Source organism: Drosophila subpulchrella, chromosome X (genome assembly GCF_014743375.2).
Source record: "Drosophila subpulchrella strain 33 F10 #4 breed RU33 chromosome X, RU_Dsub_v1.1 Primary Assembly, whole genome shotgun sequence".
NCBI classification, from domain to species: Eukaryota; Metazoa; Arthropoda; class Insecta; order Diptera; family Drosophilidae; genus Drosophila; species Drosophila subpulchrella.
Window position 1 is genome coordinate 4,556,102 of NC_050613.1, and position 23,901 is coordinate 4,580,002.

The window sequence follows — 23,901 nt, forward strand, 5'->3', positions numbered from 1 at the left end:
TTCTGTATAACTTGAAACTTTTTAGGTATTGTTCCTTATTTAATAAATGCATTATTTGTTTTTTTTTTTTAATCTAACAGTTCGTTTGGCACTGGAATTAACTTGATTCCAAAAAAGGAGCGCGAAAATTTTTTTTAGTTCCTTGTGTTTTAATCTTTTACGAAGATAAGTTCCTTTTTTTGGGGTTCAAGAAATTCGTGCTTTTTCACTAGAAATCGCATTGTATGAATATTCCTCTATTCAGCGACAAGATAATTTTGAAGCTATCGTTCGCAAGATAATATTCAATAAAAACAAATGAGATAATGGTTCGCTCTTAAGAAAAATCGATTTTGAGATGTGTTAAATTGTAAAATATTTTTAGTTTTTAATTTTATGCTTCATATGAATAATTATTTATGTAAAATTCCCCATTTCGTATTATTTTCTATCTATATTATTAGACCGGAATTTGATCGCTTAATATTATTACTCAAATTTTGTTGATGAAAAAAATAGTACGAAATGTGAAAACGTTTAACGCTCATGTGAAATAAAATAATAAACCGTGATTTCGAAATTAGTCGCAGGAATAATTTCACCCGATAAGTAATTTCGAAAACTATCGCAGCCCTAAGCGATATATAACTTCGAAAATACGGTGCGACATAATCGGTGTGACCATCGACAAATTATAGTTATCGGGTTCCGGCTTAAAGCCGCACCCTTCTCTGGTAACACTGACGCATTTTCGTTAAAAAAGTCGCAAATATTGCAAATTCTCAGTAATTTCCGCGGCCTTACTATCATGCTTTACCTGGAGGACTACCTGGAGATGATCGAGCACCTGCCGCAGGAGCTGCGCGACCGCTTCACGGAGATGCGCGAACTGGACCTCGCAGTACAGAGTGAGTGGCCCAAAACAATCCCCGATCCCCGTCTCTAAAATTCGGACCACTCCATCCACAGACAACATGGACTCCCTGGACAAGAAGGCCCACCTTTTCTTCAAGCAATGCAAGCGCGACGAGCTGCAGCACGAGTCCATGGACACGGAGTTCCACAGCCTGCGCGGCGAGTACTTCAAGGTGATGGAGGACGCCGACGAGAAGGTGGCCATCGCCACCCAGATCCACGAGCTGGTGGAGCGATACCTGCGCCGCCTAGACAGCGAGCTCTTCAAGTTCAAGTGCGAGCTGGAGGCGGACAACAACGGCATCACCGAGATCCTCGAGCGACGCTCCCTGGAGCTGGACGGCAACTCGACGGCCGCCACCGCCCTGCTGCTGAGCATGAATCAAAAGGAGAACCGCTACTACGGCGCCAGTTCGGCCAACTGTCTGGTCAACAGCTCGACGGGCCACGTCTCCGGAGTCGCTACGGGCCCCTCTGCCATTGCCCTGGTCAGCGGAGCCGCCGGCACCGGCGGTGCGCTCTCCAGCATCTCCACGGCTCAGCTAAGCTCCAGCCAGCGGCACCGCAAGCTGGAGAAGCGGCGCGAAACCATTTGCACCGTGCCCGTCCAGGAGAAGCGCCCCAATCTCAATCACTCTCTTCCCGTTGTCGGCGCCGGCGTCACAACAGCCTCGGCGGCCTCCTCTTCGTCCGCCACAGCGGCCGCGTCCGTTGCCGGCCTCGTCAACGTATCTTCCGCCCAACCGCAGGCTTCCAATCACATTGGCAGCGTCGCCGCCACACATATCTCTCTGCCCGTGGCTGTGGGCGTGACCGGCGGCGGCAGCAGCCTGGCCTGCAGCCCCCTGACCACAGGAACCGGTTCTTTGGTGCGCCAGTTGCCCACGAACCTGGCACACAGCGTGTTGAGCAGCTCGGGAGGAGCAACTACGGCAGTGACGGCGGGAGGAGCCTCCACACCCGTAGTCACAGCGGGTTCGGGCCACGGACACACCCACAGTGGGCACTCGGCTGGCGGAGCCACTGTCACCTACAATCTGCAGCAGCTGGGCGGGGGAGCCGCCGCGTCCAGCGCCATTGCAGCGGCAGCCAGTCAGGCTATCGTGGCCACGCAGCAGATGCAGCAGGGCCGGCGAACGGCCAGTCTCAAGGCCAGTTACGAAGCCATCCACGGAACGGCCGGCACTACGGCGGAGTTCTGGTCACAGGCGGGTCAAAGTGGCCTGCAGCAGTCGTCGGCCGGAACGGTGGCCGTGGCTGCCGGCACAGCGCTGGCCACCGGCGGAGCCAGCGCGAGCAGCAGTGGCTCGCACCACGCGCACTCTCAGTCGCACCACAGCAGCCATGGACACGGACATGGCCATGGGCATGGCCACGGGCACGGGCACCACCACAGCAGCAGCAGCAGCAGCCACAGCGGCCACCACCAGGAGAAGAAGCAGAAGAAGAAGCTAACCACCGCCCTGACACTGCCCACGGTGCAGCCGCCGGTCGGCACCTCGTCCGGCAACTCGATTGGCTCCACATCCTCGTCGATAAGCGTGGAGTCGGTGGGCAAGCTCTCCACGGCGGCCATGACGATGGCGGCGTCGGCGGGGTCGACCTACATGTCGGTCGGTGGACAGGCTTTGGTCGCCATGGGAGCCGCAGGGGGCGGAAACTTGACGGAGAGTGTCGCCGACGGCGTGCCCGCCGGCATGATAGCCATGAGTCTGCCCACCGCCACGGTTACGCCCGGCACCAGCCTGACCATCGGTGAGAACGGACTCGTGGTGGAGCAGACCAACGAGGGTGAGTGGTCGTACGATCCGAACGAGCCGCGCTACTGCACCTGCAACCAGGTGTCCTACGGCGACATGGTGGCCTGCGACAACGACGCCTGTCCCTACGAGTGGTTCCACTACCCCTGCGTGGGCATCACGCAGCCGCCCAAGGGCAAATGGTACTGCCCCAAGTGCACCGCCTCCATGCGGCGCCGGGGCAACCGAAAGAACTGAGGCTGACTGCGCCTGCTGGCGCCCCTCTTTCGCGGCGGGGGCGGCGGCTTGGGCACCTGGTCGCGTCGCTAGGGGCGGATGTGGTCTCCAAGGAGCAGAAGCAAAGTATTCAATAAAGTAAGGTCAGCAATGGAGCAAGCCCGTGTTCTTATTCGTGGGGAATGTCTGTTCATGCTAATGGAAGAGGTTCTTTTACCAAGATTTCCCCCAAAGTGGAAAAGGAGATGTGATTTATGCAAGCCCAATTCTCATCCGAAAAAATACCAAAAACTTGAATTCAAAGTTCCCGCCCTCCGAAAATCATCGGAAGAAGTGCAAGTGCAGTTGCAAAATCATCGCATCGGTAATCGAGCCGATAGTGCACTGCTGAATGTTGAAATGACCTCTGGTCACGCTGAGCAGAAGAAAAGAAAATTTCCAGCGTCATTTGTGCAGGAAAATTGGTAAACAATAAAAAGATTACAAACAGTGCGAGGCAGAGCGGAAAAGGCGACTTGGACACCACAATTCGACGCAGATCGGTTCGATAAACGGCCTCAAGATTGGCAAGATACGCAAGAGCAAGAAAATGAGCTACAACGAGAAATCGGAGGCCATCACCAAGGAGGAGTGGCTGCAGCGCCTGGAGCAGTTCCCCTTCAAGCAGGCGGACATGAATCGCCTGATCATGAACTACTTGGTCACAGGTGAGCACCGAGCGCTGTGGCACACAGTACCACAGCTAATCCCGGGAAAACCCCCTATATTTCCACAGAGGGCTTCAAGGAGGCCGCCGAGAAGTTCCAGCACGAGGCGGACTTGGAGCCCAGCGTGGAGCTGAGCAGCCTGGACGAGCGCATTCTCATCCGCGAGGCGGTGCAGGCAGGCCGCATTGAGGAGGCCACCCAGCTGGTGAACCAGTTGCATCCGGAGCTGCTCGGCAGCGATCGCTATCTGTTCTTCCACCTGCAGCAGCTGCAGCTAATCGAGCTGATCCGCGCCGGAAAGGTGGAGGAGGCCTTGGCCTTCGCCCAGAGCAAGCTGTCCGAGTCCGGCGAGGAGGCCATGTTCGAGCTGGAGCGCACGCTGGCCCTGCTCGCCTTCGAGAAGCCGCAGGAGAGCCCCTTCGCCGACCTGCTGGAGCAGTCGTACCGCCAGAAGATAGCCAGCGAGCTGAACTCGGCCATCCTGCGCTGCGAGCACAGCGAGGACTCCACACCCAAGATGATGTTCCTGCTCAAGCTGATCTTGTGGGCCCAGTCCAAGCTTGATAGCCGATCCATCAGCTATCCCAAGATGAAGAACCTGGAGACGGCGCACCTGGAGCCAAAGTAGAGTGGACAATGCGTTGGGATCGGGATCGGGATTACACTAAGGATCCTGCGATCGCCTCCTTCAAATTCTTTGCTAATGCTATTGCTATTGTATCTCTTTTAATAAGTATGTATGTATGTATGCTGGATGTACGCAGTAAAATATTAAATAAGTAGCCGAAAAAGCCATGCAAATTGCTCCAGTCTCACCAGCCGAACATGAGGTTCATGGCCTTGTCCATCAGCCCGGAGCTCTTCTGGGGCACATCCTTCGAGGGCGAGATGGTGTTTTCATTGCGGGCCAGCTTGTACGACTGCTGGGCGAACGGCCGAATGGCGACGGGGCTGGTTGGGGGACTCCGCGTCGTCTCCGCATTGGCCAGCCCGCTGTTGTTCTCCTCGTCGAGCACCGACCGATCCGTGCAGCGGGCCACGCCGACCATCACGTTGCCGGCGATTATCTTGTGGTTGTAGTTCAGCGCCTTGTCGCTCTCGATGCGCGACGAGAAGCGCACATGCATCCAGTTGCCGTTGTGCGGGGCATGCACCACGTCCACAATGGTCCCGCAGAGGGTGAAGTGCTGCAGCACCATAGAGCTGGCTCCGGGCGAGAATCCGAAGATGGTGACCCAGAAGTCGGCCAGGCGGGAGCTGCCAGCCCCTGTGCCCGTTGACGAAACTCCTGGTGAGGCAGTGGCGCCCAGCGGCGAGCACAGGGCCCGCATGGAGGCGTTGATGGCATTGGGTGCCCCGGGCGCGAAGGAATCGTTGGTCTGGTAGCTGCTCTGGTAGCTCTGGTACGGCGACTGCAGCTGCAGCAGGCTGTGATGCCGTTGCTGCGGTGTGGTGGTCTGTTCCCGCAGCGAGTCGAAGAGTCCCTGGGTGGGCGGTCCCGCCTGGTGGTGGCTGTGAGTGTGGGCGTGGCCGGGTGAGGCGTTGGCGCCAACTGCCGACTGGGAGACATTGTGGCCTCCTTGGGCGCCGCCGAACAGAGTCCGGGTGTTCATGGCGGAGCGGTTGAACTCGTGGGGACTGCTGCCGCCCGGGGAGGTGGCTGGGGAAGATGTGCATATAGTTTCTGGAGGATCAAGGGCTATCCATTCCGCCAAACTTACCGAAACTGACATTGTATCGACTGGGCTTCGGCGATAGCGTGTTCTTGTGCGGCGTCAGGCCCTGTGGATCGCCCAGCAGGAAGGGCGGCAAGTACTGGCTCTGGTTCGAGCCGGGGCTGTTTACAGGGCTGCCCAGGGTCATTGGCTCCATTTTGGATTCGTGCAGAGGGTGCTGGGCGGTTCAAAAGCAGAAGAAAAGCGTTGAATTTGATCGGGACGCCACCGATCGCACAGCTGTAGATCTGGAGTGTGACCAGGCATGTGGTGGGCGGAAATCCCCGCCTCTCGCTTGCTTGGCCGGTATTTTGGTGGCCCCACTGCAGCGGGTATCTCTCGGCTCTCCCGAAATGGTCACTCTAGCGGCCACCTTTGAACAACAACAGCACGCGTCGCGTCTCTCCGCCTTTCTCCTTTTTTTTTTTACTCTACACTCTCCTGGCATTTTACTCACGATTCCGTGTCGCGCGTGATTGAATTGGCAAGCGAGAAAACACAGTGTGCGCGCAGTGTCAACAACAAACACAAAGTTAAAAACACCCGGACAACGATAACTACATACAAATTCCAAAAGTCAAGAAGTAGACGCCAGCGAGCGAGCACGAGGCAGGACCTTCGCAGCGAGCGAGAAAAGGATCGAGAGAGCTGATCAACGGGAAACAGGGTGACATGTGGAGTCCGACGCACTGCAGTGTAACGGGTGAGTGGGGGCGAGTGACGAAGAACAGGGGACACCCGTTTCTTGTTGTATTATTTTTTACGGTGAATAAATCGCATTAAAGCTTAAACTCGTTTGCCGTGCGCCCGTGTGTGTGTGTGTGTGCTGTATGGGACTTGCACTGTGTTGGTGTGTGCTTAAAATATTGTCATGATGGACCTATTGTTGTTGTTGCTTTATCCGTACCTATTCGAAATTTCACTTTCTCCCCCGCGAGCTCTCTCCCTTGCTCTCTTTATGTTTTCCTGATTTCAGCGGTTGCCTTTTTTTTTATCAGACTCGCCTTTTCGGGCTGATAAGATAATTGCTTTGCCTCAACACATTCTTACTCATCGCTAGAAAATTGCTCAAGTTGCCCACGCCCCTGTCTCTCAGCCCACCCCCCTGCCATTCTTGCACGCCGCCCATGGTGGCGCTTGTTTTGGGGCCTCTTGTTTACCTTTGGCATTGTTTTCGGTTTTTCATTTTCTTCAGGGCTGAATGTCAATGAGAAATCGCGAATTCCACTTCAGATTCGTGACAAAACACAAATCGCGCTTTCATTGCGCTGTTCCCACTTTGGCCCTGCCAATTGGCAATTATGGAAACAAATATCGGGTAATTATTACTTCCATAAGTCGATCTTCGATTAATTGGCAATAGTGTGCGAAAGTAGATGGGGCTTGCTGTATGGAACGTAGACTGCTGAAGGTTTCCACTTGTGTGCGCGGTTTAAATGGCCAAAGTAGTGAGTCACTTGCCAAAGCTTCGTGGAATGTGTGCCCACCAAATCAGGAAGATAAACACGGGCCCTATAGATACAGATAGATTCCGCTGGCTGGGCCATGCCCCTCGCCACCTTGAACTTGCCCCGCTATCAGCTAGTACGTTCTTTATTCCACTTGTCATTTATTTTGCATATTTGCACAGCGCACTGTGTTTTATTCCAGTAAACTGCGATTAAAAGCCAGAGCCGTTGACGTCACGGCGAGTGAGCAAACAAATCATCGCCGTGGCTCTCCCAAATTCGCCGAGTTTCGCCTTGTTTGCCTTTTTGCACACACACACACACGCGCACGCACACCTGTCAATATTTGACAATTTCTTGGTGAGAACACGATGAGCGCACGCTTTGGAAACAGCTGTTTGCGCTGCTGTACTCAGGGGACTTTTGTTCCCCTTCTTTGGAACCGAAAGCTGTTCCCACACAGAGATTTAAATGTAGATCTATCTGAAAATTTGATTTGTATAAATTAGGTGAAAATATTAATCTTGCTAACTTTTGTGAATTGATCGAACTGTTTATAAAGAATGTAAATACCGGAGATTTTCAGTTCTAAGCTAAACTGTTTTTCTCTGTGTGCAGTTATTCCATTCCCCCGATAGATCCCCATCAACCACCTGGATTTTTACCTTTCTGTTAGTGGCTTGTTGCCTGGAACCACATCACCCAGAAAAGTTCCTTATCGACAGCTACTCCACCCAAAACTTGGCCAATTGCGTGCCTTATTTTTAGCCGTAAATTCTTGGCGGCCACTCACCCAACTCCCATCCACGGACACACCTGAAAATACCTGAAAATGAAAATTCCGCAGCGGGAAATTGTGCAACGAGCGGCGGGCAGCCAAGCAGGCCCAAACAAAACAAACGGCTAATTTTCCTTTTCATTTCCATTTCGGTTTTGGCTCAGACTTTGTTTTGTTTGCTTTTGCAACGCATTTTCATATGCGGTTGCAGTGAAAATCTGAGCGGGCTACCCCGCCCTGTTTATCAGCAGGGAAAGGTGGCGGTACAGTGAATGGCTGTTAAAAGGAACGAAATCGGGAAGGGCAAGGAAACAATAAACAAGTCCATATTATTTCATTTTCAACAATTCAATTAATGGAACCAGAATTAAAAGCTTATACTTGAGGGTTTCGGGAAATCCACTCTATAATCAAAACGATAAGCAATTACATATGTTATATATTGGGTTTCTAACGGGATTATGAGGATGATGATGATTATGAGGAAATATTCCCAGTGACTCTATTTACCATGTTATACCATATTTACCATTATATCGATAAGGAAATCGATGCGATAAGAGCGGGAGAGGGTGCACCTTGGTCACGGGCAGATGGCGTCTCGAGATAATGCCCACCGCTGGGGTCCCCTCCTCGTAATACCACCATCTATCTACACGGGACCGTTTTAATGCGGCGCTGTCGATGCACTTATGCGAAACAGTTACGTTCCATTGCCCGACCCATTTAGCCAGAATAGAACCAAACAAACCGAGCCGAGCTGAAGCGGATCGGATGGGATGGTATGGGATGGGATGGGATCGCATCGGATCGGATCGGTTAGGAACAGAGGGGGAAGAACGGAAAACAGGTCTGGCATTGGATTGTATCTCTGTCCGAAACTCCGATTGTGGCTCTCTTCGCATCGCGGGTCTGCAATTGATTATTTTCCAGTTCCAGTTCTTGGCCAGTGGCCACATTCCTGCAGCGCTACCTAAAACCCTCCTCCACCAGACCACCACTCCACTCGACCCCTCCTGAATATTCATGCTGGGAATCGGATTCTTGCGGCCCCTTGCATTTATATTCAAAACATGCCGCGATAAACAGAAGCCCTCTCCGTTCCCCCTGATCCGCTCCAAATGCTAATTGCCTTTCGTTTGGGAAAACTCTGTTTTCTGTTTTCTGCCCCATGTTTCTTCCATATTTTCCATTTCCATTTCAAAATCGCACGGCTTCGTGGGTTCAATGCTTGCGAGAAAGAAATTGTTTATGCATAACAATAAAATGATCCGCAGTTAGATGGTGGGATCCATTGATAGACCGCTTACTTTGATCGCCGCCTTTGCACATTTTCGCATTTTCGCACGATCCGCACACACCAACATTTCTCTATGTTGCAGTTGCAACATTAATTGTGGCTAATGCTTTTCATCAAACGGGATCTGTGCTGTAATGCCGGGGCTATAAAGCTGCGGATTGGCCCCCGGCCTGGCCCCAGTTGGGTGAGCTTGTAGCACGTGCTGACCCCCGCCGACTGGCACCCCGTAACCCCTGACCCCTGACCCCTGAACCGCTGGCCCTTGATTGAGGCAGCTTCCCTGGCATCCGTTGGGAAATCAGCCTCAATATCTGGCCAAACTTGCACCCAAACTTGCCGAAAGAGTGTCTCTAGAAGAAGCAAACCGAGAATTGGAACGAGGCAGTGGCTCATTAGCATGCGTGCTTGGATTGCTATGCCCCAAGGAGCATTGGCCTCGGGCGCAGTGGTATTATTATGTGTAGTTACTTTGCTTCTGGCACTCGGCCACGCCCCCGCCCCGCCCCCGGGGGGAGTGCGAGAGCGGGGAAAAGTGGAACACGAAAGTGCGTGCTGGGAATTTCACGTTTAAAGTGAGATACAAGAAGCCAGAAGAAGCTACATGGCTCTTTTACGATCGCTGCAGTGTTTCTTGGGCTGGCGGGGATTTCCCCGCCAATTAAGTTTCACAATACACACACACACACAAGCATAGTCCGGGAATAATCCCCGTGACTGGTGCGATCTTCATTCCAATCCCCGGGCACCTGAAGTTTCTCTTCTCTGGGAAGTGGATGTGGAAATGGAAATGGAAATGGTCACCTGTGGAGCATCAAAAGCGCTGCAGTGCTGGCACAGAAACTAGAAAAGCAGCCGGAAAATCAAACAAACAAGCAAAGGCACACCGAGAAATGATTTCATTGAAATTAATTAACCCAAAAGTTGACCTCTCGCCTCTGCGCCTCTCTTTTCCTCTTGGCACACACACTCACAGACAGTCAGTCAGTTCAGAAAGGTCAACAATATGCGACGGCAGATGTTTATTCTATTGTTGCCGTCTCCCGGGGGTCGCATAAAACAAAAAACAAAGGTGCAGTCGCTTGTTTAGGAGGCTTTTAGCTATAATTGACTGTAAACCGGAGGGGAAAACTGGGCTGGGCGGGGGATTAAATCATTCTGGGGCCAGTTCCGATCGGGGGTTACTTCTGGAACTCTGGACAGTAACTGGGAATCGATTGAGCATCGACCGGCGCTGAGAGATTTCTCTTTTTTGGCATCGGAGCCAACCGTTATTTTCGGCAGCTATTTGGGCCACGCGCTGAAATCGAACGACAGGTGACTCATGGAGTATGGCATGAGTAATCCCTCCAGACGATCCCTTCCCGGGCCTCTATTGCTGGCCATAGATAATTCCGCGAGTTTGGCGATATTAATTGAATCATCGCCACCGAAAAACTCTCGATTTCCCCGCCCCTCGCACGTGATTGAATCGAAATTGAAATGGGAAAAGTGCAAAGAGTGTTGGGCTTCTGTTTTGGCAGTGATTTTATCGCCCCTCTATCGGATCGGAGCACTCGGGGGCACTGGTGCTCACATGCTGATCATCAAGCTAAAGTCAAATGCGCCACAAATTGGCACAGTGGGCTGCACAGTGAATTCTGGTGGGACATGTCTTTACTTGCGCCCGAAAATCTCCATGTTTCTTAAACTGTTGAAATGCTGAAAATTAATCAGAATATTTCAATACGGACGGTCAAATTTTTCGTAATTACTGCCTAAAATTAATCAATGTTTCAAGAAGAACTAGAATTATTCAATTATTAAATTTGATTGTTAATTACTAACTAACATTTTTTAAAAAAAAGGGAAGGAGTTAGTAAACAATGTGCACTGAAATAATGCGGTGCTGCCATGGAATTTTAATGAAATAAGGTGACAACTCTGGTAACCAACTATTAAACAGACTCGAGGTTGTTTTCCGAATGCCTAGTTTGTATAGAACAGCTCCCCAAACAGAATACCCCAAATGCTTCCCAAAAATTCCCGGGATAGTTCGTTTTCGACCCACTGTGGGGGCAGCGTCATTAGTTTCGAGAGGCGGCCATAAAAGCGGACCAACTTAACGGTTTCGCCGTTGGCTTTTGGTTTTGGTTTTGTTTTTGGCGCTGCTTGCCATGTCTCAGCTGCCTTGTCTCCCCACCACTTTGCCATTTAGCATTTGGCATTTCTATTTCGGGCGCCCCTCCATGCAAGGCACACAGCCATCAGCCCGTCATCTCATCATCGCGTTATGGGGGAATCGGCCTGGCAGGCAGGGCACTCCGAGGAGTCCATCGATCTCTGGCGGATTTGCATGAACCGCTGCACGAAACTGCCGGGCGGGTTATTGACAGCCGTACATCCATCTTCTCGTCTTCCAACGCCATTAGCCATTGGCTATTAACTGGGGAAAAACCGGCCAAGAGCGACCTGAAGATGAGCCGGTGGCCACGCATCATTGATCTCTGGAAGCGGCTGGATTATCGATACTCGAGCACCGGTTTTGGCCTGTCTTTAGCCTCAATTATGGGCCAGTAAGACAGAAAGAGGAAAAACGGGAAAGCGGGAGAAATGAGCCGCAGCACAAAGATCCCAAATTGGCTTACAGGCATGGAGAGACGGGAAAAACTGTTAATGCGATAATAATTATGAGCAGCGCACCCGCCCACCGGGAGGCGGAAAAAGGCCAAGTTGGCTGGGTGGCACTTGCACTCGAACTGCAACCGAAAACGAAAACGAACAAGATGCACAAATCTGCGGGCCAGGCCCATTGTTGTTGCGCTTTCCCGCTTTTCTTCTGGGCGATTTTCACCGCCTTTCGTTGACACCGCTTTTCACTTTTTGCCATATTGTTTATGCCCGTTAATTGCTTCTTTTCCCTACAACTCTTTTTCATTTCGTTTTCTTTACTTATTTTTTGGCATTACGAAACGCTCGGGGGGATTGCGAAAACAGACTTTGTGCACAAGTGCACAATCACATTTGAATAATCGAAATGTGTGGCCACCAACGGGGAAAGGGGAGGCGCTCCATCTGGCCAGTGGAATGACCTCCACCCCGGGACAAGCCCAAAAATAGATGTCTCCGAGTTCTGCGCGCTTCGGTTTTGTTCTGCCAATGACTTAATTTCGTCTCCATTTACATTTCCGTTCCCGTTTCCGGCAGCTGTGCAGCCAAAACAGCCCTGAACTGGAATCGGATTCGGAATCGGCAGAGCCGGCACCGAGGTCTCCGCACCAAAGACAAACAAAAAGCGAATCTAAGCCAGCGATTGTCGCCATTCGACATTCGCGCGAGTGAATCACCTCCCAAATTTCGCGGTCTCCGTCCAGCGGACCCAAAAGCCAATTTCGAGTTTCACTCGAGCGCCTCGTGACCTCGAGCGCCCGACCAGAGCATCCGGCAGATATGAAAGCCACCACCGACACGCCAACCACGCAACCGCACAGCCGCGGTTCGCATCCCATACCATCCCAAATCTCAAGTCCCAAATAGCAGATGCCAGTCCCAGCATTGTTTGCACCCGGCCGACTCCTCCAGATACATTTATGCATGGCCTGCGGATCTCATCTTTCATCGGCATTTGTTCTCAAGCTGATGCATGATCCACAAACTCGAATGTGGTTCATACGCTCCATTTGTCACATTTAGTTGAAGCTGAAAATGTCAAACTCACACTTGTTTTGGTGAGAATTAATCATTAGAGTTAGTGTTGAATTAATCAAAAGCATGAGCGATATATTAAGTAACATTACTCACTTCCTGATGTGGGTCGCCGATGCGTTGGGATGTGATTCAAACCGTCTGGTGCCGAGTAAAGATTAGAACACTCCACTCCCCTTGCAAACACAAATGCCTAATCTTTGCCAAATTTCCCTTCAATTACAGTGCAGCGAGCGCGGGGGCTGCTCACCAAGGGCAAGAATGGCACCAACAACTGCTTCGTCACCATTGCGCTGGGCAAGGAGAAGTACCAGACGTCCGTCAAGGACAAGGCCGAGACGAGCGTCAACTGGAATGAGGAGTGCGAGCTGTAAGTCGAGAGTTTATATTGCATTCATAATCTACAATGTTTCCAATTCCCTCGCACAGGAAAATCCCCGACCAGGGCAATCGCGCTGAGCTCACCTTGACCTGCCTGCACAGGAACAATCTGGGCATCGACGAGTTCCTGGGCCAGGCCTCGCTGCCCCTCAACGAGATGGATGTGTACGACCGGCCACGCGCCAAATGGTTCAAGCTGGAGAGCAAGCCCGGCAAGGAGAAGAAGAACAAGGAGCGCGGCGAGCTGGAGGTGCGCATCGCCTTCGTGGTCAAGTCCGGCTCGCTGACCGACCTCAGCAAGAAGGACAAGCACAAGTCTTCCATTGGCCAGCTGGCCAGCTCCGTGGGCGGCAGCCTGCTGTCCATCGGCAACGGCGAGAAGCGGCGCAGCATCAGGAAGCTGGCTGGGTCGATTAGCTCCAAGCTGCACATCGGCGGCAGGAAGAAGCACCCGGAGGCGGGGGGCGATGACAGCAGCTCCTTCGGCGGCTCCTTTGCCAGCCTGGGCACGCCCAACAGCTCCAACGGCAGGGGCCAGAACGGCGGCAGTGGGCGACGACGTGGCGGACAGCGGGCGGGCGAGGCCGATCCCGGTGTGATCAGCGAAGACGAGGACGAGTTCGTGTTCGACAACCTTTCACACAAGAGCTCGGGCAGCTCGCTCAACATCCAACGCACCGGCCTTCAGCCGCCTTCAGTCGGAACGCCCAACTTCGCGCCGCGCCACCCATCGCCCCTGCTGAACAACGGATTGGCCGGCGTCGGAAGCGGTAGCGGGAAAGGTAAGCCAGCGGTTTTGCCAGTGACGCTCGATGAGGATGCGCCCATCGACGCGGAGATGGAACAGCTTGAGCTCGATTTCAGTGTCCGTGCCCACGCCCGCGCCAACGCCAGCGGAAGCGCCAGCACCCTGCCGCCTCCCTCAAAGCCGCCGCGCATCCCTTTGTCGCAGGCGGACGAGCAGCCGGCTGCTGGAAGCCTGGAGCGGGAGAAGCCCAAGGAGAAGCCAGCAGAGCCGGAGAACGCCAAAGATGAGTGGGCATCAAAGTTGTATGGCAGTGGCAAGTACCTGGAGATCGGTAGCAGTGACTCCTTGAAGCGCCGCAGCTGGGAGGATCGGGTTCCACTGCCGGCCAGTGTAGAGGAGCCGCCGCCAGTGCCCTCATCCAGCTCGTCGTCTAGCTCCAGCTCGGACAGTGAAGACGACGACGAGCACCCGCCGCAGACAGCACCACCACCACCACCAGTGCCCGTGCCCGTGCCTGCCACTATTCCCGTTCCGGCCGCTGCTGCTGATCCAGCCTCCTCCTCGCTTTTCTCCCCCGATGCGGAGCACCGCAACTTTGATACGTTCAACGCCAGCTTTGCCAAGTTCGAGCAGCGCAACAGCACGGCCATCTTTGCAGATGAGCCCGAGCTAGAAGACCTCACAGTGGAGCTGGAAAAGCCGGCGCCCACACCCACAGTACGCCCCAAGCCACAGCCTCGTGCCACGGCCGATCTGAGGGCAGAGGAGGAGAAGGCCAAGGAAGAGGCTGCACGGCAACAGCGCGCCGAGGAAGATGCCCGCTTGGAGGCGGAGCTGCGTCTGAATGAGGAGCGTCTGCGCGAGGAGGAGGCGGCTATGAAGAGAGAGCTGGAGGAGGAGAAGGAGCGCCAAAAGCAGCTGCAGTTGGACGAGCAGCAGCGGCGCGAGTCCAAGCGCAGGGAGGAAGACCAAAGGCTTCTAAGCTTCGCCAAACGATCCACTTCCCTAGAGGAGCCAGCTCCAGAGAAAGAGGAGCTGAAGCATGATAGGGAGCTTGTGCCGAAACAGGAGCCAGAAGTTGAATCGCCAGAGCCGGATCACAACTTCCTCACGCCCGAGCAGTCGCCCAAGGAGTTCCAGACGAACGGCAGCGGCAGTGGAAGCGGAGAGCGCTGGGAAAAGCGGCTGGGCAAGTTCAAATACGGCAACAAGCGAGGTGAGCTGATGAACCCGATCCGATTCGAACTGAACCAAACCGAAACCGAACCAAATCCAGGGCAATTCCTGACCTCTCCAAAAAATCTGGCGGCGGGCAAATCGCTGGCGGATCGCGAAGCGCACTCGAAACCGAACCAAGCTAACTTCCAGTCAACGCTGTCATCTATCGCGTCATCCTCCTCCGAAGCGATTCCTACTTCCTCCTTTTTTTTTCCACCACACCTGTCTGTCTTCCCGTCTGTTCCCTTGACTGCTTTATGTTGTTTCCGTTGTGTTTCTTGCATCCGCCAGTGAATTTGCATCGGTGCTTGAGCCACCTCAGCTCCTCCCTCATCCGCCTGCCTTTTCCTTAGAATCTCAACTAACCAGCTCTCTTATCGCCCCGCAGATAAATACAACAACGACAATGAGAGCAACTCGCCTAGTCCCAAGTCCACGGAGCGCATAATTATTGGCCACGAGAAGTCTGGATCACATGCGGAGCGACGCTCGGAGATATCTGCCCAGCTGGCCAAGAAATACGAGGGCAAGTCCCGGGAGGTAAGGGTTTCTTTCGGGTTTCCTGTGTCTCGAAGAGCTTATGTTCTTGTTTCCCATCAGGAACTAATGCTAATTGCCAACGGAATGGAGAACGAGGCTCTGCTGCAACGGCAGCGCGTGAAGGAGTTGGAGGACTACTTGGACAACCTGCTGCTGCGCGTGATGGAGACGCACCCTAAGATCTTGCAGAACCCCTATTCACGCACCACGTCCGCCAAGAGGTACGCCACCTGGTCGTTCTGGTCGCCCACCCGGGCCACGCCCACCCACTAACCAACTGCATGACCCTGACCGCCGGTAGGATTGTTGATAGCCGATAGCAAATAGAGCGTCGAGATCAAAATTCGGTGTTGCACTGGATGGATATGATTTTGATATATTTTATACATGATGTTTTCTGTGTGTTCCGTCCATTCGCCTTAAATATGAACAATCCTACTTCGATCCGAATGCGCTTCTCTATTAACCCTGTGCCTTGCCAACCCCAAACAACTCCAACCAACCACCATCCACACTCGTCATTTGTTCGTTTCTGTTCCTGTTTTTTTGCCATTCCTTTTTTAACCGAATGCATTTTTGTGATTTCTCTTTATTTAGTTATAAAAATTACATCAATATGAATGACTTTCTAAAGTAAGTGCTGCGCGCATGTTGCAACTTGCATTTAAGTAGAAACTTAACCAACAAACCCCCAACAACAACATCACCAACACCACAACCCCCAACTACAACAACTGCGAGACACGAGTAACAAGAACTGAGGCGACTCTGGCTGAAAAAGAGAAGGAACAACTAAGGCGGGATCGAAGTAAGAAGTACCGATGACCCACTGACTTTTCACCCCATCTTCGCTGTCTCTCGCCCGCTTGCTCGCCCTGCCTCTGTCTCTATCCAACAGCTCGCTCTCTTTCCCTTTCGCGTGCCTGTTGTGTCGCCTTGACGATGGTTTCCCATTCCCCTAGCGCTTAAGACTACCCCACCCGCACCCACTCACCTAGCACCTAGCACTTGTTGTACCTCTTGCGAACTTGGTTATACTTACCCCCTTTTTTTTGTGTTGCAGCGGCTAACTGCAGCCAAACTGGTCATCGCCACCAACCGGTCCACTTGTCCCAGAACAGCTGGAGGAGATCGGCGGAGCCTCTGGGTGCAATTTATGTGAACGCATCGAAACACTAATCCAACACCATGTTGCCTTTGTCGTGAACAGCGAAATTCAAGTGCTTTCTAAACCGTATTGCTAAGAAGGGGAAACTAAATGTACACACAGAGCATACCTTGCTTGAGGAGTGCAACGTTTTATTGATATTTTCGTAGCATCCGTCGTTTTATGTTTGCCCTTTACTAAATCGAACTAAATTAATTGTACTATATACAACTATATTGTGCCTGGCAGTGCTAGGCCATTGATTTGCCTTGATTCGAGTCCCTTGTCGATTGATTGAAATTATCCAAGAGTATTTTGTTTATTTTTTTTGTATGTCCGTTTTTTTTGTAACATTGTGCAAAGAACAGTTTTAAAATTTTTGTAAAGTGCTGCGTGGAAAGTGGCCTTAGTGGAATAAGTTTTAAATTATTTATGTTTTAGCGGCTAAGCGAAAGGGGGGAGGGGGGCCGTCCTGTGTCCCCCGCGAAAACACCACACACAGTTGAAATATGTTGATACTACAATGATTTTACTTATTGATATACACGCAAACGGAATAAAACCATTTTTAACATTAATAGCTACGGAGAGACTTGTTAATTACGAAGGCGAATGGTTCGCCTGGTGTCCTATACGCAGTCGAAGTTTTAATAAGGCACATTATTGAAATAGTAAGAAACGAATATATAAATAAACTAAAACGCAAATTACACTGAATAAATCTTTAAGAACGTGTGCGCCATTGACTTGCGTTTGTGGTCGCTTAAATGGACGTAATGTATCCCACTGCGTGGCAAACTTCTGACTGCAGGGGTAAAATAAAAGGAAATTTATTTGTTGAACAGAGAATGGGAATGGTGTCCATCAAAAAGAACAAACAACTTTCGAAAGAAGAAACGATGACCCAGATAAAAATAGGAGTTTTAATTGTTCTAGTATAATTAGAAACAAATAATATTTTTGTATGTTTATTTTATTAATTGGAGTTCACTTTATTATTCAGCAGATTCGATTTCGCTTGCATTACAATCATAATTTCCCTGTTCGGAAATGTATCTACACTTTCCTGTTGGTGGTTGTGTATTCTTTCTGGAATTGCTCGGGCTCTTCGTCGAAAATTCCCTCTATTTCTGATTATAATATAATATTAGGACCCGCTGAAGTTCGCTTTGTGATAGGACATTGTTTTCTCGGGATGGCAGATCTGAACAGTGGCGTCGTTCCCTTGAGATGACTCTGGAGCACAATAGTCGATGTCAGAATGGCCTACGTGGAGGGGTCATTCTTAAACTGGATCATCGCAGCCCTAATGTTACTTTTCAAAAAACGCATTGTTCTTTTAAACATGCTAGTGCTAGGTGCTCGTAGAAATGAGAGCGGTTTTTACGGCGAAGGACATTTGTCCTAGCTTAAAGGAAATGTTTCTGCACACTTGCATTCAAAAAGCGGTGCGTTCATGGATTAAAAGGATTCGTAATTGGAATTACATATATGTAAATACATTCCTGAGCTGCCTTTCATTCTGTTCCTAGCTCATAAAGGCAGGTTATAAGATGTACAACACCCTGCAGCTTCCTTAGGACCTCCTGTCGGCCTGTTTTGCCAACATGGCCTACAAAGACTTAAGCAATCTTCGAGGGGCAACGCTTCAAGATGGGTGATCTGAACAGTGCCGCCGTTCCTTTGAGATGGCTCTGGAGCACAACAGTCGATGTCAGAATGCCCTTACTTGGAAGGGTCATTCTAAAACTTAATCAACGCGACCCACGTCTCTGCAGGGAGGGTGTAAGTCTGCTCAATGCGGTCTATGAACTTGATGAACGCCATTAAGTAGCTTAAGTATTCTTGCGACCTACTACTATTTCACTGGGGACCACCAGCTGGTCATCGACATTAAGCAGCTGCAGTTCCTATAAGGTGGCCAGAGTCACCATGCAAGTGGGGAATACAAATTCCATGAAATACTATCGGGATTCCGTGAGTTTCGCACCTGAAGGTATGTTCTGCCCCAAATGGGACTGGCCCAAATCCACTTCAGAGACGGGGAAATGGATAGGGACATCGTCTTGAAATATGCAGGGACTTCAATTCCCGATGTAGTAGCTCAATAGCCTGGTAGCCAATTTAACTGGCGACCTAAAAGTTTCTGGAACTGCGCTGGAGAATCTTGAAATTTATAATAAAGTTTAAATATAATTAATATTGTAGCTACTATACACAACAAAAATAATTGTTTAAATTTAAAAAAACAAAAAAAATGTATGCTCCATTAAAAAACAAGAAGAAGAAAAGCTCTAGTCGAGTGTATCGACTGTCAAATACCAGTTCTTTTGTTTCAAATTTGTATACCCGTTACTCGTAGAGTAAAAGGCCCACTCTAACGCCCACAAACCGCCTTAACCTGTGGCGCCCAAAATTTCCATGCTAGATAAAAAATGTTTGCAACGCCCACTCTAACGCCCATAACGCTTCAATCAGTCCACCGCCCACTTAACCATATATTGAGATCACGGGTAGGTGGCGCAGCTTTGCTGCTTTCATATCTCCATGACCCTTTGGTCCCTTTAGCTGAGTAACGGGTATCTGATAGTTGAGGTACTAGACTATAGCGTTCCTCCTTGTTTAATATTAAATGTGTTAATTCCTAGCATAATTTAATTCATCGATACACGCCAGCAGCAGTGTATCATGTATCACGAAAAGGTAGCGTACGATTTGTACGCTCCTTTCTTACTGATCATGATGAAAGAATTATTGCACCGTGAAAAACTGATCTTACCCTTAAGTTCAAGGCATATTCCTGATGTTTTCTGGCTAATGACAAGTCCCCTCTCATCGCGCTTTTCGGACTTTTCTTAGATAGAGTCATCATCATCATCATCGTACTTCCCGAGCTACGCAGGATCACATCGAAGATAGAGGACTTTTTGCTAAGTTTCAGCTTTCCGAATAGGTCCTAAAGAATAATGCATTACAAATATATTTTATTCGAAATCTTATTTAATTTAGTATAATTAAGGGCTTACCTGGCTGCAATATTGTTGTTGTCTATGAGCGGGAATCAGGCAGTCATAATAGCTTAGATATTTGGCGATAATGGACTTGTAGGGCACTACAACTTCATAACCGCCGAATTTTCTTCTCTTTGGCCTCGTGGAAGCCTTCTGGTGCTAAACTCTCTGAATTCTGGCAGTATGTCCTGGCGAAGATGTACTCCCCACTTGCATGGTGATTCTGGCCACCTTACAGCAACTGCAGCTGCGCAATGTCGCAGAAGCCAATGGAAATTTGAGCCAAATTTACAGCAGTTGGTGATCTTCAATTAAATAGTTGTAGGTAGCAAGAAACTGAAGACTACTGGATGGCGTTCATCAAGTTCATAGGATGTATTGAGGAGATTTGTACCCTCCCTATGGAGACGTGGGTCGTGTTGATTCAGTTTCAGAATGACCCTTCCAAGTAGGGCATTCTGACATCGGTTGTTGTGCTCCAGAAAAATCTCAAAGGAACCGGCGGTTCTGTTCAGATCTCCCAGCCTGACGCGTTTGAAGCTTGCCCAAGTCTTTGTAGGCTATGTTGGCATAACAGGCCGCCAGCAGGTCCTATCCAGACCTTGTCTATAGAAGCTCCAGGGTGGCTTACGTCTTATAGCCTGCCTTTATGAGCTAGGGACAGAATGAAAGGCAGTTAAGGAATGTATTTATATACATAATTCCACTTCCGATTTCATTTAACCCAAGAACTCACCGCTTCTTGAATGAAAGTGTGCAGAAAGATTTCCTCCAAGTTGGCACAAATATCCTTCGTTTTTAAGACCGCTCCCATTTCTCACAAGCACCAAAAACAAGCACAATTAAAGGAACACTAAATTTTCTTTTGACAAGTAGCATCAGGGTTGATTACTACTATGAAAATTCAACCTTTTAAAGGGTTGCTGAGGTTTAAAAATATCGTTTCAGTTAAGTTAAAGTTAACTGTTTTACAATCATGCTGGGTTCAAATGGACAAAGACAGGCCTGCTTTCGTAATCATATCCGTTACTCGTAGAGTAAAAGGGTATACTAGATTTGGGGAGAAGGAAGCGTTTCCGACCCCATTAATAATATATATTTTTGATCAGGATCACTAGCCGAGTCGATCTAGCCATGTGAGTCTGTCCGACTGTCCGTCTGTCCGTATGAACGCTGAGATCTCGAAAATCACTGTGGACGGCAGTACACGTAGTGGCGAAGCGCGCAAGAGAGCGTGCGAAGACGACTTCTATATATAGCCGCAGAATTGAAAATCTGCCGTTATGGTCCGATCGTAACGAGTGATACACCAATCGAAAGGTATCGCAAAAACTAAGAAGACTTTCGAAATATAGATTTGTTTGGGAGAAAAAGCGGTGAAAGTGTAAAATTAAAATTTTGAAAATTGAAGCTGCTGGATACGGTGGGGATAAAAGCCCCCGGCTGTTTAGCTAGTTTTATTCTTACTGAGAATACGCGTCGAATGACATCTCATTTGTTGAAATCTGATGTTCCGTTCAAAAGAAATTAAAAAAACCAGATTTTCTTTTTCTTCCCAAAATGAATATGTTTGTCCCTTTGTTTGTGGGATTGTATGCATCCCATCTTAGTTTTAGGGTTTTGGAAACCCTATGGGTGTATAAAGCAGCTTGAAATAGAAAACGTTTGTTCTACGACTTTTGGAAAAACCCGCTAGTTTAGCGGGAAATAAAAAAAGCCAGATTTAAAATGCTTATAGTATCTAAACAACTAATGCTACAGAAACGTGCTATATATTTCTGAAAATATAATTTAATTTGCTAAATATAATAGATTTAGAGTAATGATAAAAAGTTATTATTTAAAACCACTTTTTGACTATTTTCTCAAAATTGAGTCGAACGATTTCTTTTAAAATTTTAAATCATGTAGCCCTTGAGATTCCTTAACTTTTGATGTTTAACACTTTTTGCCAACAACAGAAAATTTACATGTAGGTAAATAAATATGTACTGTTGCGGGCCGAAATCATAAATTTAATATAGTTTATTTATTTTATCGAATGTAATATCATTTTTCGTCACAATTGTTGATATCAGAAATTTTTGTTAAAGGCGCGTTCGCCACTACTTTCTACCTCGTTAAGAGGTGTTTTTGTTTGATTTTATTTAAGATGATAGTAAAGTTTACAAAACGAATACTAACATTGGGGGTGTAGTGCTAGCTACGAGGCCTTCGACTACGTATTTATTTACTTTATTTAACAATTCATTTATTTACTTAATTTAACAATTTTTTTAACATTTAGGTTTACATATATTCTTAATTTGAGGGATGTGAGGAGTTTCTATACGCTATGAAATAATTTCATTTCATTTAAATGTGTAATTATTGTTTTGATGTTTTCTATTGATGGGTTTCTAAGGTACTATATGGCGTTAATGTTTTTGGCATGAATTAAGGATGTGATCCATATTAATTGGGGCATGTGTAAGGCAAATTGGGCAGTTTTGTGGGTGGTGAGATCTAAATATTATTTATGTGGCTGGCTTGTATGTCCTAGACGCAGTCTAGTAAATTTAATTTGATCAAGGCGAGTTATTTGTTGTTGTGTTACGTTTGAGTCGATGTGTTATTTGTGTCGATGTTTTGGTACCAATTATTGCATTTAAAAAGTATGTTCTTTATGATTTCGTTGAGTTGTTGTTTTAAGAATTTGTTAATGTCTTTTGTGCTTAAGTTTTGTGTGTATATTAGTGGCATATTTAGTGCTAACTTTGTTGCTTTGTCGGCCATCTCGTTTCCTTTAATGTTGCAGTGTCCTGGAGTCCATAAGATTTTGAATTTTGGATAGTGCTTCGTTAGGATTGAACGGATTAAGGCTGGGTACATGTTATTGTTTTGTGTGTTTTTTATGGCTTCGATGGCTCCTAGAGAGTCGGAGCATATAACGAATTAACCGTGCATTTTTTGAATTATTTTTAGGATGCCTAAGATTTCAGCTGATTGTATTGAAGAGTAGGGAGGAAAACTTCCGAATGCTAAGGTTTCTGTTTCTGTGGTGATTGCGAATGTTGTTATGCAGTTTTGTTGGGATCCGTCGGTGTATATCAAGTTGTGATTTTGGAAAAGTGATTTTGCTTCGTTAAAGAGTGTTTGGTATGTTTCTGGTGTTGTTTTATTTTTGTTGTATATGTGTAATAACCCAGGCGGGTTTTAATTTGATAATTATTTTTGGTTTGTAGGGTTGTTGTATTTTTGACATATTGTTATTGATCGCTGAATTGTTGAGGTCCATTTTTTCGTGTTCTTTTTTGGTTTAACTAATTTATGAATCGGGGAGTCTTGTGATAAATAAAGATAAACCTTTTCTTAATCATTATTAATCAGCTCTTTTAAGGATAGCAAAGTCTTGTGGATGACGCTTGCATCCAGGGTAGCCGTAGTGATCCCTTCTGCCCAACCAGAGTCGATATTCCAGAATTCAACAGGGCATTATTTAGATGTGGCAGCGGCAGACTGAATCTTTAGACTCTAAAGTTTACAGTCAGGTCATTAACGACTGCATCAATACCCAGAGGACAACTGAGATCTGTAGACTCATCATTACCAATTTATGATCCTTAAAACGTCCAATGTTAACCCGACAAGACAGAAGCCTTGGAGTTGGACACTCAGAAAGTTGGACAAAATCCTCAATAAAAAGCACCATCAACCATCATCAGAAGGAAAGTGAGGTGGTCCTCCTGTAGCTAAGACCTGCAGAGTTTATGAATTAATATGATACTGAAAAGTTGTCCAGAAGCTTGAGCAGACCATGAAAAGGTGGGGGGCAGTAAGCATAAGCAATCACGATATCGGCCAAGTCCGTGCTTAAGATATTTGCAACAGCTTGACATTTTACACTTGGGTTTGTACTGTAAGGGGAGTATTGTGAGAGCGGACTCGAAACGGTCAGAGGGATGATTGGTCGTCAATAAATCATATCCAAACATTCTAAGATGTGAGCGGCTGTTGAGATGTGTTTCGTTAACAAGCATCACATCAATTGAATTAGCAGTAACACAGTGCTCTAACTCGAGACTCTGGCCAGTGAGACAATTGGCGTTCCAAAATTAGAAACGAATGCCTACACTAGACATGTCTCCTGATCTTGGACTCGTCAGAAGGCGAACTGCCTATAAACTGGTTTATAAGAAGCTTCATCATTTTCATCATCTGGCCATTACGGCAGATAAGTAGTTCAAAGCCAGCACTAGACGGAGAAGCCTCACGTAAATGTTGCATTAATCTGGAAGTGCTAGATCCAGAAGACGGGGAGGGTATGGCTGGGCCCCGAGCACTCTGAGCAGGAAGAGGGGCAGGTAGAAATTTAATT

General features: G+C 48.6%; 4 protein-coding genes and 1 long non-coding RNA gene across 10 annotated transcripts; 3 read left to right on the plus strand and 2 right to left on the minus strand.

The window, feature by feature from the left end:
* Nucleotides 1-685: 685 nt before the first annotated feature.
* On the plus strand, nucleotides 686-3,013 carry LOC119557658 (inhibitor of growth protein 3). Its single transcript, XM_037870513.1, has 2 exons — nucleotides 686-887; nucleotides 949-3,013. Exons 1-2 carry the CDS (start codon nucleotides 788-790, stop codon nucleotides 2,889-2,891), a joined length of 2,043 nt encoding a protein of 680 aa, XP_037726441.1. The 5' UTR covers nucleotides 686-787; the 3' UTR covers nucleotides 2,892-3,013.
* A 262-nt stretch (nucleotides 3,014-3,275) lies between these two features.
* Nucleotides 3,276-4,368, plus strand: LOC119556036 (glucose-induced degradation protein 8-B homolog). Its single transcript, XM_037867824.1, has 2 exons — nucleotides 3,276-3,577; nucleotides 3,646-4,368. Exons 1-2 carry the CDS (start codon nucleotides 3,460-3,462, stop codon nucleotides 4,203-4,205), a joined length of 678 nt encoding a protein of 225 aa, XP_037723752.1. The 5' UTR covers nucleotides 3,276-3,459; the 3' UTR covers nucleotides 4,206-4,368.
* LOC119556035 (nucleoporin Nup35) lies at nucleotides 4,282-5,623 on the minus strand. The gene is made up of 2 exons (XM_037867823.1): nucleotides 5,299-5,623; nucleotides 4,282-5,237 (listed from the first exon to the last, which is right to left on the minus strand). The coding sequence occupies exons 1-2, from the start codon at nucleotides 5,447-5,449 to the stop codon at nucleotides 4,390-4,392; spliced, it is 999 nt and encodes a 332-aa protein (XP_037723751.1). The 5' UTR covers nucleotides 5,450-5,623; the 3' UTR covers nucleotides 4,282-4,389.
* A 30-nt stretch (nucleotides 5,624-5,653) lies between these two features.
* On the plus strand, nucleotides 5,654-17,111 carry LOC119556033 (MAP7 domain-containing protein 1). Of its 6 annotated transcripts, none has more exons than XM_037867818.1 (7): nucleotides 5,654-5,995; nucleotides 12,725-12,869; nucleotides 12,929-14,844; nucleotides 15,235-15,386; nucleotides 15,447-15,607; nucleotides 15,984-16,194; nucleotides 16,450-17,111. In XM_037867818.1, exons 1-6 carry the CDS (start codon nucleotides 5,965-5,967, stop codon nucleotides 16,021-16,023), a joined length of 2,445 nt encoding a protein of 814 aa, XP_037723746.1. In that variant the 5' UTR covers nucleotides 5,654-5,964; the 3' UTR covers nucleotides 16,024-16,194; nucleotides 16,450-17,111. The 6 variants fall into 6 exon arrangements, with proteins under 6 accessions (XP_037723746.1, XP_037723749.1, XP_037723748.1 ...); XM_037867821.1 differs by having other exon boundaries at nucleotides 12,929-13,662; XM_037867820.1 differs by lacking the exons at nucleotides 15,984-16,194; nucleotides 16,450-17,111 and having other exon boundaries at nucleotides 12,929-13,662; nucleotides 15,447-15,674.
* Nucleotides 17,112-17,500: 389 nt separating this feature from the next.
* Nucleotides 17,501-20,422, minus strand: LOC119556037. Its single transcript, XR_005219951.1, has 4 exons — nucleotides 20,281-20,422; nucleotides 19,560-20,198; nucleotides 19,313-19,489; nucleotides 17,501-18,699 (listed from the first exon to the last, which is right to left on the minus strand). It is a non-coding gene; the product is annotated as an uncharacterized LOC119556037 (long non-coding RNA).
* Nucleotides 20,423-23,901: the final 3,479 nt, after the last annotated feature.